At 44.3% G+C, this 17,469-nt stretch overlaps 1 protein-coding gene across 22 annotated transcripts in view; it reads left to right on the top strand.

Moving 5' to 3' along the window:
* The window catches only part of LOC138503201 (mucin-2-like), a 1,598,433-nt gene that overhangs the window by 127,018 nt on the left and 1,453,946 nt on the right, over positions 1-17,469 (top strand). For 20 of the 22 annotated variants that reach the window (XM_069622774.1, XM_069622767.1, XM_069622773.1 and 17 more), the window contains one exon: positions 2,265-2,327. The exons of the other annotated variants lie outside the window; for them this stretch is intronic. In XM_069622774.1, the coding sequence (XP_069478875.1) occupies positions 2,265-2,327 (63 nt within the window). The remainder of the gene's footprint in view (positions 1-2,264; positions 2,328-17,469) is intronic. 22 annotated transcript variants of the gene reach the window in all.

Here is a 17,469-nt window from a genome sequence, read left to right as displayed (position 1 = left end):
CGTCTTGATTCTGCAGATTTTTGGTGGTAAATCGGCTGGCGTTAATTCTGCGGGCGGAATTAGCACCGAGTTAATGGAAATCCCTAATTTGACAGAGTGGTTAAAGTGGCAGTAATTCAGTTACCACCACTTTTACCGCTTACGGTCCAACTTGTAATGAGGTCCCTTTTAAAGCAAAGTCATATTGGTCAGTCTAAGATCCTTTTTAACAGTATTGCTTTTTTTGGAAGCACCTGATGTTGGTAACAGCAATTTGTAGTCCTCTATGTGTAATATCATTCCAAATCTCAACAGCACAGCATTCAGTTCTCCATGTGATTCTCAGTCTGTGGAGAGCAGCACTGGGCGTTCATAAAAAGCAATCCAAGGCCACTGTGGGATAAAGTGCTGCCGTCATTTATCTGAATAAAGGAACTTATAACACTTCTAGTCAAGGGGCTTAATGAGGTGTTACACACCAATGTCTTTTGCTGCAAAAATTGCACACAGGGTTTCTTACTTTGATTTTTAAGGCCAACGAGTGTACCTTGCCCCCACATACAATTAAGTTAGTGATTTTCCTTCTGCCTGGACCCTGCTAACCATTTCTCCCGAATCCCCAGTTTACCATTTCGCATTTGAATGGTGTGGCAGCTAATACTTTTTATTTCATTCATGTAAACCGATTTTTCAGTGTTGCATCTCTTATGTGTATGGACCGTATCACTTTGCTCAACGCTCGAGCCGTCTCTTTCAAGAGAATGCTTAATGGTACCATTACTGATCCACCATTATCATTCTGGAGTGTGATTGTGGCCCACTTTGTTAGAACCAGCAGTGAGTTGGGAACATACCACAGTGGAGTCTGCATGGTATTAAGAGGTTTGTGTATGGCTGAGCTGCAACTTCCAGCGTTTAATGTGACCACTCCTGGTCCTCATGCCTCATACTGTCAGCAAAAGGGGGTACAAACTAAATGTTTCCTTATTTGCCTCAGTTTACTTTCATAGCTAGAGGTTTATTCTCTCACATTCATCATTTTCGCCTTCATTTTTCCAAACAAATGTACAACCCAGGCCAAAATATTTCAGGCGTTCCCAGGCTTCGGCCATTGCAAACAAATAAAGCAGAATCCACCACAAATTGCACACCCTCACCTCGTGATAGTCGATCCGTTGCACATCAACAATGGCAAGGTTCCTAATTCTCCCGAGCAGAAGCCGTTTATGGTGCTTATTTGCAAGTCCCCCTTCGCCAATATCCATATGTATTACTGGTAATAAATATGAAAGACAGGCTGCTACTAAAACACCACAAATCAAGTAGTGTACATTAAAAAAAAACACAAAATGTTCAGAGGTTCATTCATGTCAAGTGGCTACATTGCTGCCAGGGTGTGAATCCAAAAGGAAGAAGGCTGATTTCATTTCTTTAAGTCACATCCTCCCTGGTAGGGTATGTGGGTCACCAAAACATGCTTCCCACAAGAGACTTTACATAAAAAATTATGAACATCTGTTTTCTAACGCAAAGCTTTACTGCTATCATTGTCTCTCCCATATAGAATTTGCACATTGGCATTTCTAAAGTAAAGTTTTTTACATTTTGCACAGTGTTTTAGTAGGGATATGGTCCCTGATGTGTTTCGTTTTGCATGATTACAGCTTGCACAATTTATACTTGGAAATGTTTCAATTTTACTTGGCTGAAACATTATTTTGTGCATTAATGTATGTCTTAATTCATGAGCACATGCCAAATATTTTTTTCAATTTGTGTGCCTTTTTTGATTGTCATGGGTGTGTTTGGAAATATATCTTTATCCAGCAGTATTTCATAATTGGAATAATGAAGCAAGAAGAGGTTGTTCATTATTACTAAAAGAGTAGGGTGCGAGGACCAGGAGTCACATCAAGCTCCATAGATATTACAGGGAATTATATGCAGCATAGAGTGATGGTCCCAGCCCTGCAGCAGTTATTATTTACAGGTGAATGTGTCTTGCATTTGCTTATCCACCAAGTGTGTCTCTCTCATGCTGCGCCAAGGGAGTCAAGGTCCTTAATAATGCAAGGCCAGCTTGCTCCACTCACAGCCCTAGCTCACTCCATCTTCCTCTGCTTCACATAAATTTGATGGTCAATATCAAAGCGACCTCTTCCCAAAATCAATTTGGTAATTGATTTATGAGGTTTTATGGAAGAGATAAAATGGTGATATATAAATGTTCTCAAGGTGTATTCTAACTGGGGTACTAATGTGTGGCTATTTTACCGTTTCTAAAGCATCAACAATAACGACGGCGATGGCAACAGCAAGACTAATAGAAACTACATCATCAAATCCAGGTAACAACTGATTACCCTTTCATGGTGGCAGAGATGTAAATGATGGAGGGAGGAGGCAGTGGTGCGGGTAAGACGAGAGATGTATTGGGCCTTGGAGCCACTGAGAGGGTTACGCACGGAGCGGCTGGGAACATGGAGCAATCGCTGGAATCTCAGAGGTGGATGGAATAGTGGTGGAACTGTTATGGCATTGCTGGAGGAGGAAATAGGATGAAAAGGATCATGCTGTCTCTGGTCGAGTTATAGAAGAGTGGACTGATGGAGGTCAGTGAACGGAAAGAAACAGCGAGAGGATGGGAAGTTAAAGAAGGGTGGTGTAGGGTCATAAAGAGGTGTGGATGGATGGATAGATATGAATAAATGGTCAGAGGGTGAGGCGTTTGAAATGGTGCATCGATGTAAGAGCAGATGATTGGCAGAACAAATAAATAACATTGATAATATGGTTGTTTATGACAGTGACTTCAGCAGTATTAGAGTTAACAGCAGAAAAAACATCAGCACCAACGACAGAAGGACCATTAGCAGTTAACTTTAAGTTCCATCAGATTATACTTTGTAAGGATGATTATTGTTTACAGCACTTGGAACAGTAAATGCTGGGTGCTGGAGACAGCATATTATATAGGGGTTGTGGGCTTTGGATCTTAGTATGGAAGTGAAGTCAGTTTGATGGCTAAAGGTGAGAGGCTTGATGAGCCCATGACCCTATCAATAGTAGAGACAATTATGGGTTAACAAAGAGAAGCAGTGGGAGACTTTACAAAGATGAACAAACGAAGGAATGGGTGCATGGCCACAACTAGATGGATATGCCAGGAATTGATCTACAAAGACAAGGACAGATGTGAATGAATGAGTGTAAGAAGGTAGTGGCAATGAATTGATGGTCACAACTGGAACGCATATTGGGCAGATTTGAGAAAATCAAGAGCAGTACTGCCACTAATGAAACCTCACATAAGAAATGAGAGCGCTTCATCCCTGCTCTGAATCCCATCCACTGACCAGAAACAAACCTATATCACTCTGTCTCTCTGAAATGCGAGTCCTGTGATGTGCACAATGCACATCATCTTATGATCATGCAATATAATAAAAGGCCAGATGTATGTTTGTTCAATGCAGTCATGCGCTGTAGAGACTGCCCGTTTTGAGTTTTCTAACCGCTAGAGGGGGCTGTTCCCTTAGGAAATAAGCTGTTTCATTAGGAAATATATGAGTCCAGATGTATGTTTGTTCCGATGCAGTCATACTAACACTCTGAACATATCTCTCCTCACGCACGTTGGCCCGTGTATACAGGTTTCCATGCTAGTGTTATAAATAAATAACCTGCAAGAGACTCCTGATGCTGAAAGGTACTTTGTCATTTTCTATCACTTTAAACATGTATATCCTTGATAACAAACTGATCCCAATTTTAGGGGTTGGATCTGGTTGAAGAAAACACAATAGCCCTTCACAGATTTTGCATTCATAGGAGACAAGAAGAGTTATTAATAATTCACACAGAGAGCCTGACCACTTCTATCTTTACAAATGAGGTAAGTCAAAGCAGTAACCAACCTCCTTATTCCCATACCCACAGAGATGCATTTTCTAGTTGTGAAAGAATGAGTGGTAAATGCGTGACAAGAAAGTGGGAGGTTGCCTTAATAGTTTGCGTTGCGCCCCAGAGGTCTACTGCTATCATCATATGGATATGGGCATGACAGGTGGAAAACACATAAGGCAGCGGAACATGCATTACACTTGGACCCCTCACTTGTTGCAATCCTCACTTATGATGCTTACAATGATATATATCCTCAAAATATTTTCACAAGGAATTTCCTCCCCTGTTTTCCCAGAATACTGTAGTTCCTTCTCTAACCCTTTCCTTCATTATATAAGAGACTCCTGTGACCCAGGTCCTCCTGCTGATTTTGTTCTGTGAAACAGCTGGGGTGTAGCTGGGTCGTGTCCATTCCCCGAGCTTCCAGCCCACAGTTGGTATGCGGTGGAGAAAGGGGAGGAGAATTGGTGGATTGCTGATTCCTAAAGGATCTGGCAAAGCCGAAAGTTTCAGCGGCCCACATTGACCTCTCTATAGAAGCATCATGCACAGCTCAGTGCTAGGGGATGGGGCGTTTCGTGGACGGTCTTCAGGAATGTGACATCATGAGAAGGAAATGCACAGGACCTGGGAAGAATGCGGGCAGGCTGGTTAAATAGACTTTCCCACCAGATAGGTAGTGCAGTGGTTCTGCTCAGAATTTTCTGAAGGTTTCTACTGGCCATTTAGTCCTGGTCTCTGCAGTATGAATGCTGAATGGAGGCAGAATATGTGATCCCTTTCCTGTTTCTCAAACAGGGAACATTTCATAGAATCTCGGCACAGACCTGCATACTCCAGGTTAGGAGCAGGAGTAGCTTGAGGCATGTGTGGAGCAGGCATTAAAGGGAAACTCTGACCAGTGCGCTCTTTCCACATTCATCATAGGGGATCCACTTTCTCCATCCAAGCACCCACCATATAAAACTCTATCCCTTCTAGCATTGAGGGCCACCTCACCTTCCGTAAGGCATTCAAGACAAGGTTTCCCTTCTGCATCTTGACAGACCTAGTTCTACTCATGGGTGAACAATCACCACCAGAAAGGCAGGCAGGGGCTTTGATGAATCATTTGAGGAGACAAGACAATACTGAGTACCGAACCCGCACAGAAAGGCTTCCATTTGATCCGCATGATATGATCTGCATTAATTCATAGCAATTCCACACCAACCATGACTCCCGAGTACGTATCGCACTCAATCTCAATATAAGATAGCCATGCCCCTCCCGGGGTCTCACCACCCACCTGCATACATCTGCAACAAACCACTACTCGTACTCACATTGCACATGAACTCTTTCACTCAAATGCAGCTAAGTCCCACGACAAAATGTGCTCTAGCTGGGTACATAGTCAGTCTCCTTGACTCGCCTACTCTCCAGACAGCCCATCTCAGTACCCCTCCCCTAGCCAAATCTCCATGGGTCGCTAGCAAGGACTTAGCTGTACATACCTACCGTCATACTTGCGAAAATTAGTACACGCATTCTAAAATCCTCTTATCAATTCTCATACCTTGGACTTCAATCCACCAAGGGCGGTCATCCACAGTGCTTTGAAGCCATACCAATGGAATGGCTATAGGCGCTATACAAATGCTATATATATATATATATATATATATATATATATATATATATATATATATATATATTTTTTTTTTTTTTTTTATCTGTATTTGGTTTAACAAAAACTTTACAAACAGAAACCAATACAAACAGGTATAAAATACTGATTTTTTTTTTATCCAAGTACTTAAATCAGAATATCATACAGTTTAAAACAATAGAACATAATGATCAAAGCTGAAAAACAAGCTTTCATAAAATAATTGAAGAGAAAAAGCAAGTCATTTCACCAAGTTAAGTGTCTGTTGTCCTGGCGGAGTCATCAGGCCACATACATAGGTTAAAAATTTGACAATTGCCAGTATTAGGGGTACAGATTTTCGATGTAATATTTCCCACCAAACCGCATCAAGATCGACGTTCTCAGGGTTGATGACAAATTTAACAAAGGCGTTAACACATTGTTCTTAATGACATCACATTCTAATAGAAGGTGTCTCAAAGTTTTCCTTTTGAAAGCATTTTTGCAGAAATGACGGAATATGTTTTTGTTTTTGTTATTTGTATTTGGTTAACTTAACCTTTTACAATGATACAAACACAAACCCTCAACAAACAGTTTACATTGGCAAACATAAAATCCTAAACCATAACACAATTAAATCTGACAAGAAGCACTAAACACACTTAAATAAAAAAAAACATCAGCACCTAAATTATTAACAATTTGAAAGAAAAGAAAAGAAAAAAATGTAAAAGAACACCATAGAATACCAAAAAAACAAAATTCATCATTCTTCTTACTAAGAAATTTAAATGTCTAACCTGAGACACACAAAGTTTTTATCCAAAATGTATAGAACAATCTCACATCTTTCTAACATTTGGATTACCGCTATTGTTTTCCGCGGCGAGTAACCCTCAATCAGTCTTTCCCAAAATGAGTCTTGCAGAAAATATATAGGTTCAGGGGTAAATCTATTAAAGAAGAGCAGTCTAGCATTCCTTGCACCATCACAGGACATAAGCAGGTGTTTGGTGGATTGAGCTTCCGGGTTTTTGCAAATGTGACAGAGTTTTAAGTCCAATTCTCCTTGTCCTCTTTTTGCTAGTACTTCACCTATATAGATGAAATTTAGTCTTAATCTTAAGAATTTATTTCTAATTCTCCAGTCCGGAAACTTTATCAGGTATTTACTTAGGAAACCCAGTTTTCTCTCAAATAACTGTAATTGATTGGGGTGGGCCCCCGAGCGAACCCCTGTGATTGTATGGATCCAGTCCATTTCATCCCATTTTTTTTTTTGCTTTCACAGGATTTTCTGTTACCAATTTTTTCTCTATGTCTGCATCTAATAATAATTTGTCCACCTGAGCACTTAAAGTTGAAAGCATTTTCGATTTTTTTGACTCTAGGTGAGCTTTTATATCAGAATATAGAGAATCATCATGCGTTGTACTTAACCGTTGGACAATGATATCCATTTCCAGCCTACATGGGAGTTCAAGGATCTTAGACCCAACTCGTACCTGATATTGACCATCGAGACTCATTGGAAGCCCTAGAGTGTTTTTCCATAGGAGCCCCTCCCACTTTTCCCTTGTGATGTTCCATAATTGAGGTTTGGCTTCCAGGCCATACAATAACACTGGAATCACTTTGGCCTGGTAAAACTTCAAAACTAGGATTAAGGAGAATCTACCATATCTCATCAGGATTTTCTTCATCTGGGCAGTTAAGGAGTTTATTTTCTGTACCATGTCCTGTTCGACTTTGCCTAGTGCTGGAAGAGCATAGATTTTGTATTCAAGATAAACAAGCTCTTCCACCTTTGGTCTGGTTTTACCTCCCACTGCCCATTGTTGAAATGCCACTTTTTTATTTTTCTGCCTGAAAACCAGAATTTTTCATTTGGTTGGATTTATGGCAAGACCATTTTCTATTGCATAACCGTGAAGCCCATTCAGAAGGCGTTGTAGTCCGATAGCTGTTTTATCTAAGACTACAACGTCGTCTGCAGAAGCGAGCCAGTGGAATTTTACTCCATTTAACTCAGAGCTTGCCAACTCGGAAGGGGCTAGATATTCGCCCATGTCTGCTGTATAGAGATTAAAGAACATCGGTGCCCCTGGGCACCCCTGTCGGACCCCCCAATTTACTCTAACTGGCTCGGACAGATGACCATCCTCGTCCAACCGTACTCTAATAGAGTTCTCATTATGGAATTCTATGAGCATCCCCAGTAAACCCTCTGGGATTCCTTTTGCCCTCAACTTCTGTCAGAGCCTTTCCCTATCGACCATATCAAAGGCCTTGGAGAAGTCGACCCAGGCCCCAAACAGTTGCTGGCACCCACTTTTGCTTGAGTTTTCGCTCAGGAGATTTAACACTGTGCCATTTACAGCAGTGGATAGGCACTTCCGGAAACCAGTTTGTCACTTGGATAGGCACTTCACATCCCTAACCCACTTCTCCACTTCCCCCAACAATAACGTCATGAATATTTTTCCATCTATGTCCAGGAGGGCGATAGGACAGTAGTTCGCTGCCACCATCCTATCACCCCCCCTTGAACAGGAGAACAATAGTGGCCGAACTCCATGAGGGAGGTAGTTCTCTTCTCCTCAGAATCTCTTTAAACAGCCAATTTAGCAATTTTGCCCACAGGGCAGGACTGCTCTTCAATCCTTGATAGGTCAGCCCGTTTGGGCCTGCCGCTTTTGAGACCAAGCTCCTCCTAATTAGATCTTCAATGAGGGCCTCATCAATTTCTAAATTCCACTCGACCTGTTTATTATAGTGAAAGATAGTTTTGGATGGATTCCAAAAAACTGATTGGAGATGACTAATCCAATCTCTTTCTAACACTAGGTTACAGAGGTGGTTTCCCGATTTTCTTTCTAACTGGTGGATGACTGACCAGAACTCTTTTGAGTCCTTTGCAGGGTACAGGCACAAACCACCTGGTTACCCAGGAGGATGTTACCATCCCAGGTACGTGGAGAAGAACCACGTAATCCTGACAATGCGTCAGCCTTCGAATGAAGCGAGCCTGGGCAAAAAGTCAACGTGAAATTATACATAGAGAAGAACTAGTGCCATCTGGCATGACGAGCGGCAGTGCACTTTAATGATTTTAGTGCCAGGAGGTTTCTATGATCCGTGTAAACTTGTACTGGAGTTGAAGTACCAAGTAAATGATGTCTCCAGACTTTGAAGGCGTCTTTTACCGCCAATAGCTTGCTTTCCGTAACCGTATAGTTCTGTTCATAAGATGACAGTTTGCGCGAGTGGTAAGCCACCGGGTGAAATAAACCTGAGTCCTCGACAAGACCACACCAGCTGCCAATTCCGAAGCATCAGCTTCCACATAGAAAGGAAGTTTGGGATTTGGATGCTGGAGTACCGGTGCAGTGGTAAAAGCGGCTTTCAAAGCATCAAAAGCTTGCTGGGCTTCAGCACCCCAAATTAACTGACTTTTTCTGCCGGTCAGTGCAGTCAATGGAGCGACGGTCTCGGAGAAAGAGTGAATAGAACATCAGCAAAATTTAGCAAAGCCAAGGAAGGACTGCAATGATTTCACAATGGTAGGGGTAGGCCAATCCAGTACAGCCCTCACCTTGATATTGCTCATCTGGATGCCTTCACTGTTAATGTCATAACCAAGGAACTCGACCTCCTTGACATGAAATAAGCTTAGCGTATAAACTGTTTTCCCGTAGGCGTTGCAAAACATTAGATACGTGTTTAACATGGCCTTCATAGGTCGAGGAATAGACGAGGATGTCATCCAAATACACAATTACAAATTGGTCTAGCATATCACTGAACACATCATTGATGAAACTCTGGAACGTCACTGTAGCGTTGCATAGACCAAATGACATGATAACATATTCAAACAGGGCATATTTTGTTTTGAATGCCGTCTTCCATTCGTCCCCTTTCCTCATTCTTATGAGATTGTAAGCCCCTCGTAAATCCAATTTAGTAAAGTACAGAGGAAACCAACTGATCAAGCAAAACCGATATAAGGGGAATCGGGTATTGGTTTCGTATTGTAACCGCATTGAGCTTGTGGTAGTCTATACAAGGACGCAGATCCCCTTCCTTTTTTGGCACAAAGAAGAGAGGAGATGCGGCCTTGAGCACGATGTTTTCCTTTTGTGTGAGGGGATAGACATACCCCGATGGTATCTGGGTGTTAGGCAGAATCACATGCAGTACCCTTTGGGAACACTACATGCAATTAGGACTACAAGTGTAAGCACAATTTCACCTTTGGTACAAGCCTGTACTACACAGTAAAGTGTTAGCGATGGCTGAGCAGCCAGACTTATCTCAAGAGTTTAAGTGAGCAGTAGAACAAGTTACAAAAAGGACCAACAAATATAGTGATTCAGATATACACTTACTCAAGGTTTCTTGGTAAAAGAATATACATTTATTTACACAGTCAGTTCGAAAATATTACGCTAGCAAGAGCAGCTCAATATCACACACTAATAAACCACAAAAATGCAACCGGTAAGTAAATGAACAAGTTTAGCTCTCCTGTGAAGTGGGAGCAAAATGGCTCATCATATATTTTAAAAAGGGGGAAACAGACAAGGTTATAAGAATCAACAGCACAAATGAATTCATAGGCAGTGCAAAGGGTTTCCGTATACTACAACCAGCAATTCATCTCATAGGCCTGGGCCAAAGTCAATGGTTCAGAGTCTTTGTATTGGATAGCGCAGTTCTGGTAGTAACGGTAGACAGGCAGTGTCAGTCACATCAAAAGGGTCAAGGGCGGACAAGGGCAGTCTCTACAGTCTGTGTACGTCTGCAGAGCTGCAGGACGGCACTGTCTGAGGGCGGAAGGCTGTAGCTGTTCTCACCTGCTGCCTATCACTGTTCGTTACCTCCACAGCAGCTAATAGAAAACAGTTCGGCGGCAGCTCTCAGTGGGATTGTGCTCCTTCCTCGTGGGTGCAGGAGTGTACCGAAGATAGCACCTGAGGCGGTACCTGAGGTGAGGTGAGGAGGGCTTTTCGGCTAATTAAACCTACATCTCTACAGGCCCAGTTCTTTTGGAAGTTTCCTATGGCCTGTGTACTTTGGATTTTAAACTGGCCCAACCTCCCCCAACATTGTAACATTTTACTAACCTGCTGCATCCCGTGTCGAGTGGTGGTTTGTTCACAATTAAACTCTACCCCCTCCCCCCTTGCTTTATGGAGAAAATGCACTCTAGCTGCTGAGTCCATGGGGATTTGTGAAAATGTGATTACTACTCGCTTAGCGCTTAATAGCTATCAGCTTATTTCCACCACTCCCGGATAAGCGTCAGTTTCATTTTTTTTACCATTTTACTTTTACACACTGAAACATTCTCTATTTCGAACCCCCACATTGGTGCAACAAGCTTCTGCCCAGATTGCTGCAACAAAATCAGCCTCTCACTGATCCCCATTATTGCCTCCAGATTGGGAAGTTTGCGGCCAGTGCAGATTGAGGGACGAGGCGGGGGGGCGGACCAAGGCAGCTCCCCAAGCTACCTGGCGTGCCCCATCCTTCCTGTCTTTCTGCCTTTATTCCACCTTATTTCCCCAATTGACTGTGTACAATATTTGGTGGACTGAGGGGCAGGGGGGGAGAGATGGACTAATCCATCGGGTGTTCCCTGTCCCAGTCCCCGGAAAACAGCGTCTCATCCAAGTTAAAATTTGTGATAGATGAAAATGAACCTGTGTCTTTCTGTGGGGAAGTTGGTGTAATCGATCTATTTGTGCCATTCCTTTTTTAAAAAAATATTTATTTATTTTCCTTTCTTTAGTGCCATCATTTGGCTTTGTCACATAATGGCGTTAGGCCTATAGGGTGAGGGGTTGCGAGTGTATCTCTCCCCTCCCCCTCTGTTGCCCCATGGATCAGATCTTTTTTGTATTTTTTCATTGTGCCTTTTTCCAATAGGCATCTTTTGATTTTATTCTTTTTATTTCTCGGCTTGTTCCCATCCTCCCTTTTAACTTGCTGCATGTGTGTGTTTTTTTAGTATACTTGGCTCCTGTGAGCACCCCTTTTGTTGTTTTCCTGCTTTGTATTTGCACTTTAGCTAACTTGCTCATACCTTCCTTATCAATAGGGGTTCCCTGGTGGCTCCCCACTAAGAAATAACCCCAGACACTTCATTTTGGTCAAATAGGTGTTCTCTATAACACCCTTAAAACATGTCCAAACGTAAGGCTAAAGCCCCTCCTTTCATCCCTAATAAAACAAAAAAAAGTAAACCCAGTTGCTTGGGTGGTCAGGTTGGATTTGAACTAGGAGGTAATTCCTCTAAACCTAAGGCTAGAAAGAGCAAGGGTCCCCAGTTCCCGCCAGGACAGTCCACCCTGAACGAATATTTGAAACAAATGGCAGGGAAACTTGAAGAGCGTATCTTACATACAGAAAGAGCCATCGAAGTTGCCAGTTTACAATCTAGTGCAACCGGGGAAAAAAGAATGCCCCTCTTACCCTCTCCGAATTCTTCACTTCCTAGTCTCTCACAATGCCTTGAAACCTCACTAAATAACAACCCCTCAGACAGGAATTAATTGGGAGGCGATAGCGCGATGTCCCCTAATGGGGTTCGCACACTTGAAGAGTTAACAACAATTGTACCCACTGATAATCCGGTGGTTAAAGGATCTAATCTCAATTTGGTGGTGTCTCTAGATGACTCCATGGAGTCAGCGTCCAGTGACTTTAAAATCCTGGACGCAGTGCTGGATAGAAAGCTTGCACCGGTTTTGGATAAAATAGGCGCCCTTAAAACCTCTCTAAGTACAACCTTATGCATTATGAACGACCTAATAAGAGGTCTGAAAAAAGATATTTTGGAAATTAAAATTTTGGTTGTAGCAGGGTTAGTAGCACTCTGGAGCTCCCGCGAAAACCCTGCTCACCATCCTTTACATACCCCTAACAAACCATATATGGGTGAGACCATAGTTCATAACACCACAGTTTCGAGTGCACCACCCTCGCTCCCAATACGCCATGTTTCCCTTCTGGAGGGAACCTTGTGGAAGGGGGCAAAGAGTGGCTTGGGGGTCTCAGCCGTGGGCTCACATAAGATATCAAAGAATAAATGTCCCCCAGGTGCACAAGTAGTTCTTAACCTCCCTCCAGAGGCTGCCTCACTGGTTGGAGTAATCACGGGGCTCCCCCAACTGATATGATATGATATGATATGATATTTGTAACGCGCCTATACACAAGTGTTTCAAGGCGCGACGAGGCAGGGAGGGAGGGAAACAAGGGGAAGACAGACAAACGATCCTACTAGGCCAGGTGTCATTCAGATCGCGCAAGTGCAGAGGTAAGGGGAAAAGGAGAAAGTGCAGGGGGAGGAGGTGGGGGGGAAGTGCGGTACAAGGTAAGTAGCGTAAAAATAAATAAATAATAAATAATAAATAAAAGGGCCAGCTGGTGGCAAAGTGCGAGGTAAGTGCAGAGCAAGTGCTGGGAAGGGGGCTGTAGGGATGCAGTGACAGTCCCACAGTGCAGGGGGAGCCAGGGAGGCAGTGCAAGTGGAGAGTGGCTGGGACCTGGACCGAGGTCGCTGAGAGTGGCTCAGATGCAGGTTTAGTGCAGAATTCAGTGGGGAGTTAAGCAGGTTTAGCAGGGGAGAGGGAGAGAGAAGGCAGAAGCGAAGAGGAAGGTTTTGAGGTGCTTCCGGAACCGGAGATGGTTCTCCTCAAGTTTCAGGGAGGCAGGAAGGCTGTTCCAGAGGGAGGCCCCTGCTGCGGAGAGAGATCTACCCCCAGCTCGTTGCTTCGAGAAGCGGCTGACCATGAGGGAGTTGGAGAAGGATGAGCGAAGGGCTCGTGAAGGAAGATATTTAGGAAGAGAGAGTTGAAGGTATTTAGGCCCCAGGCCCCAGAAGGCCTTGTGGACAATGCAGAGGGTTTTGAACTTAATCCTCGCAGCCACTGGGAGCCAGTGAAGAGATTTCAGTCCTGGAGAGATACGGTCCCTGGGCTTGAGGCCAAGGACAAGTCTCGCAGTTCTGTTCTGGATAAGTTGCAGAGGGCGGAGAGTGGAGGCAGGCAGATTAAGATAGAGGCTGTTACAGTAGTCCAGCCTTGAGAGAACCAGGGCTCGGGAGACAGTGAGCTTCTGGGGGAAGGAGAGGAAGGGAAGAATACCTCTGAGGAGGTGCAGCTGGTAGTGTGACTTCTTAGAGACGTCAGATATATGAGGAGAGAAGGAGAGTGTGGAGTCGAAGATGACCCCAAGGTTTTTAGCCTTGCAGGTAGGGGCAGGAAGGGGGCCAAGGACCTGGGTCAGGTGATAACCACCACCTCCCTTATAAATAAAACAGCACAATGGATCAATACTCGTCTGCCAGGGATGAAGGTGAATCCTAGAGGTATTCTTATGGCCAGAAGGGTCTCATGGGTGGGGAAGCAACCTAAATGGGCAAAGGGGGATTGTGTGGTGGTGTCCATGCCTGCTCCAGCTATGCTTAACTATGTGGTCTCCGCTATCAATCCTGAGTGGCGTTTGAACACTCATCCCCCAGTCAACAGTGCCTTTTTCCCCCCCTACGAGTGTTCTATCCCGCAAGTCTCCCTCTGCCTGAATATCAGACTACCACCAAATCCCCAAATCACGCATGGCCCTGGAGGGCACTGGGGGCGGGAGTCTACCGGTCCCAGTGTTACCAGTAGCTACCGTGGACTTGACAAACCGTTTGCAGGCCCCGGGGCAAATAGAAGAACTGGATTGACCAGTTGCTGTGGGGGAGTTGGCCCAGACCCAGGGCAGTTGTGGAGTGGAAGGGGAACCTGGTTATAATTTTCTTCTAGATGAACAGGTGTCCCCTTATCTGTCCTGTCTGTGTTGGAACATTGCTGGTGCCGAGTCTAAACTCATTCAGGGGGAGATAGCCGCCACCCTGACGGAATATGACATTATATTCCTTCAGGAAACCTGGGCACTTTCCCCAATCTGCTTTGATGGTTACGTTGCTGAATGTGTCCATGCGGAAAAGGGAAAACAAGGGAGATGTTTTGGTGGCCTGGCAATCTTGGTGAAGGTATCACTAGCCTTAACCCTAATGGGGAGAGAAACTAAAAATCAGAACATACAATGCGTCATTGCACTCTGTGCTAGGGGGTGCCCCCTATTCTTGGTTAATCTCTACAACAGTCCACACACTGCTAACCAGGGTTGGCCTGGGGCTCTGAGAGACTTGATTGAAGAATATGTCATTGCCAATGGGAGTTAGCCTTTACTACTAATCATGGGAGGCGATCTGAATGCGAAATTGGGGGCGGGAATCCCAACAGTGAATATAGTCTTGGGTGAAGATCTTTTGCATGGGTTGCTCCGGCGCAACTGGTGGACGAAAGAATGTGTGCAAGGGGCTTGCAGATTTGTGAGTGTTTTTTGGAGTGCGGTATTCATTCGCTCACTGACTGGTCGTGTGGGAGCCGATCGGCCGGGGAGGCCAACTTTTGTGGGTACTCAGGGATCTTCGATGATTGATTATTTCTGTGCCCATGTGAGAGATTGGCACTTAATTAAGGAGTTTGAGGTACTTAAGAACCTACGGAGCGACCATGATGCACTCCGGCTGGTCATAGGAATAGACCCGTTAGTGGTACCATTTGTTAATTTCTCCCAACTGGATGAGTGTGGCATCAACCCACTGTGCAAGCATAGAATTAAAGGGGCTTGACTGGACCCCGGGAAACTCAATCGTCTGTCTGTAAACACAATATGGAGGAATTCTCTATTATTTTGTCGAATGGATCCTCACCAGGCTCCATAATTTTGGCATCCCAAAATATTTGGAGCTCTATGTCTGGCATTTTTCAAAGGGAATTTAAAAAAGGGAATAAGAACTTGGAAACATGGTTCAATGGACCCTGCCGAATAGCACAGAAAGCCCTTAAAGGTATTCTCGAAGCAAAAGATAGTACTCGACATGAGATAATCACTGCCCGGGCGCATTATAAACATGCCCTGGCAAAAAGGAAGACACAATTGGAAGAGCAAGCCTGGGAAGATCTTATCCAGGCTGTGCAGTCAAAGGACTCCAAGACATTCTGGGAATTTGTGGCCAATGGACCCCCTCACAAAAGAGTAAAAACACATAAAGAGAACAATGTTAGTGCACTGGCCTGGTCCAACCATTTTAGCACTCTTTATAGTGCAACATCTTTAACTCCCTGTAGTGGGCCTAGCAGCTCCCTTCTCCGATTAACTATAAAAGAGGTAGAGATGGCCATCAATAAGCAACTCCCCAATCGAGCTCCTGGACCAGACACCATCCCTGAGGATATTTTTAGTGATGAGGTGGACCAATGGGCCCCAATTCTGACCAAGTCCTTCAACGCATTCTGGGAGCTTGGCATCTATCCTGCAACATAGAGGCAGGCAATAATCTTCCTTATTTTTAAGAATGGTGACCCTTGCAGTCCCCTTTTTTACAGACCTATCTCTTTGCTTGATACCTCCTTTAAAATCTTCAGCCGTGCGATCTTGGCACGGCTAGAACAATGGATCCTTGATTCTGGGGTTCTCACTGAGACTCAATATGGTTTTCGTCCAGGCCTGGGAACAAGGGACCAGGCTTTGAACTTATATTTGGTGGGAGCTACGTCCATATATGTGAGGGGGGAGCCTTTGTACTTAGCATACATGGACCTGAGCATCGCGTTTGACAAAGTAGACAGGGCTATGCTCTGGGCAGTGCTCAGGTCCATGGGCTGGCTGGAGGTTTGGTTAAGGTCCTCCAGATAATCCATGAACACACTTCAGCTTGTGTCAGATTTGGGGAACAGGGTCAGTGCACAGCCTTCTTTGAGACCTTTCTGGGAGTCCGCCAGGGCAGTGTTGTGGCCCCGGTATTTTTTGCCCTTTATATAAACGGTGTTTATTTGGCATTGGTCAACTCTCACACCGATTATATTACTTTGGGTGGTGTCCCCCTTCCAGTCCTGGGCTATGCCAACGATATGGTTTTAATTGTTCTTACCCCTAGAGCCCTGCAGTGCCTGGTGGATGTTTACACCCAATTTATGGCTTCTCATAAGTTAGCTGTAAACTCAAAAAAATCAGCGTGCATGGCATGTAAGAGTTCGGGTGTTAGACACTTCAGGATGCGCACAATATGGAGTGGAAGCAAACCATTCCCGAGGGTTACCAGTTTTGATTACCGCTGGATCTGTTTTTCGGAGAACTGGCGAGGGTTTGGCCATGCTGATAAGCAATGCATGAGGACGAGCCAGGCGCTTGGGGGTTTGTCCCGATTTCAACATAATTGTGTGGGGCGCCCAATCAAATTAATCCTGGAAGTATATAGGGCTCAAACAAAGACTACCACCAATTATGGGGCAGCACTGTGGGGCATGGAAAGGATCCCTGAAATCAAAAATGTGGAGAATTCCTTTCTTAAAAAACTGTTTGGGCTCCCACAGTCTGCTTCAAATTATGGGATACATTTAGAATTGGGATGTCCCCATATTGCCGATGAGTGGTCACTGGCCCCAGTCTCGCACTGGTTTGCACTCTTGGCTATTCAGAAAGCCATTCTTTCACACAAGATTATAAGAGCCCTGGTGAGTAGTTCAGCTGTAAAGAAAATCCTGTGGCTTAAATACATCCTAAAATCTATTAGACAGTTAAATTGTGCTGATCTTGCATGCCCCTCAATTCTTTTGACCCCATGTGCGGTTGCAGCCCACAAGCACATTTTTAAATCTATTTTGGTGGCAAATAGGGAGTCCGCTGCCCTGGGCATTGCAGCTAATAGAAGGCATATTATGTTAACATCTGTGGACGCTATTCAGCCGATCGCTGGGCCTTGACCCGAGCTCGGTTTGACTGTCTTTGGCTTGGGGCACGAACAAAAAGCTGGATCCATAATGTGCAACCTATAGCTTGTCGCTGCTGCGACTGGCCGGTGGAGGACCTTCTACATTTGGGCC

Source organism: Ambystoma mexicanum, chromosome 11, assembly GCF_040938575.1.
Source record: "Ambystoma mexicanum isolate Mex_15411 chromosome 11, UKY_AmexF1_1, whole genome shotgun sequence".
NCBI lineage: Eukaryota > Metazoa > Chordata > Amphibia > Caudata > Ambystomatidae > Ambystoma > Ambystoma mexicanum.
This window is presented reverse-complemented; position numbering and strand designations above follow the sequence as displayed.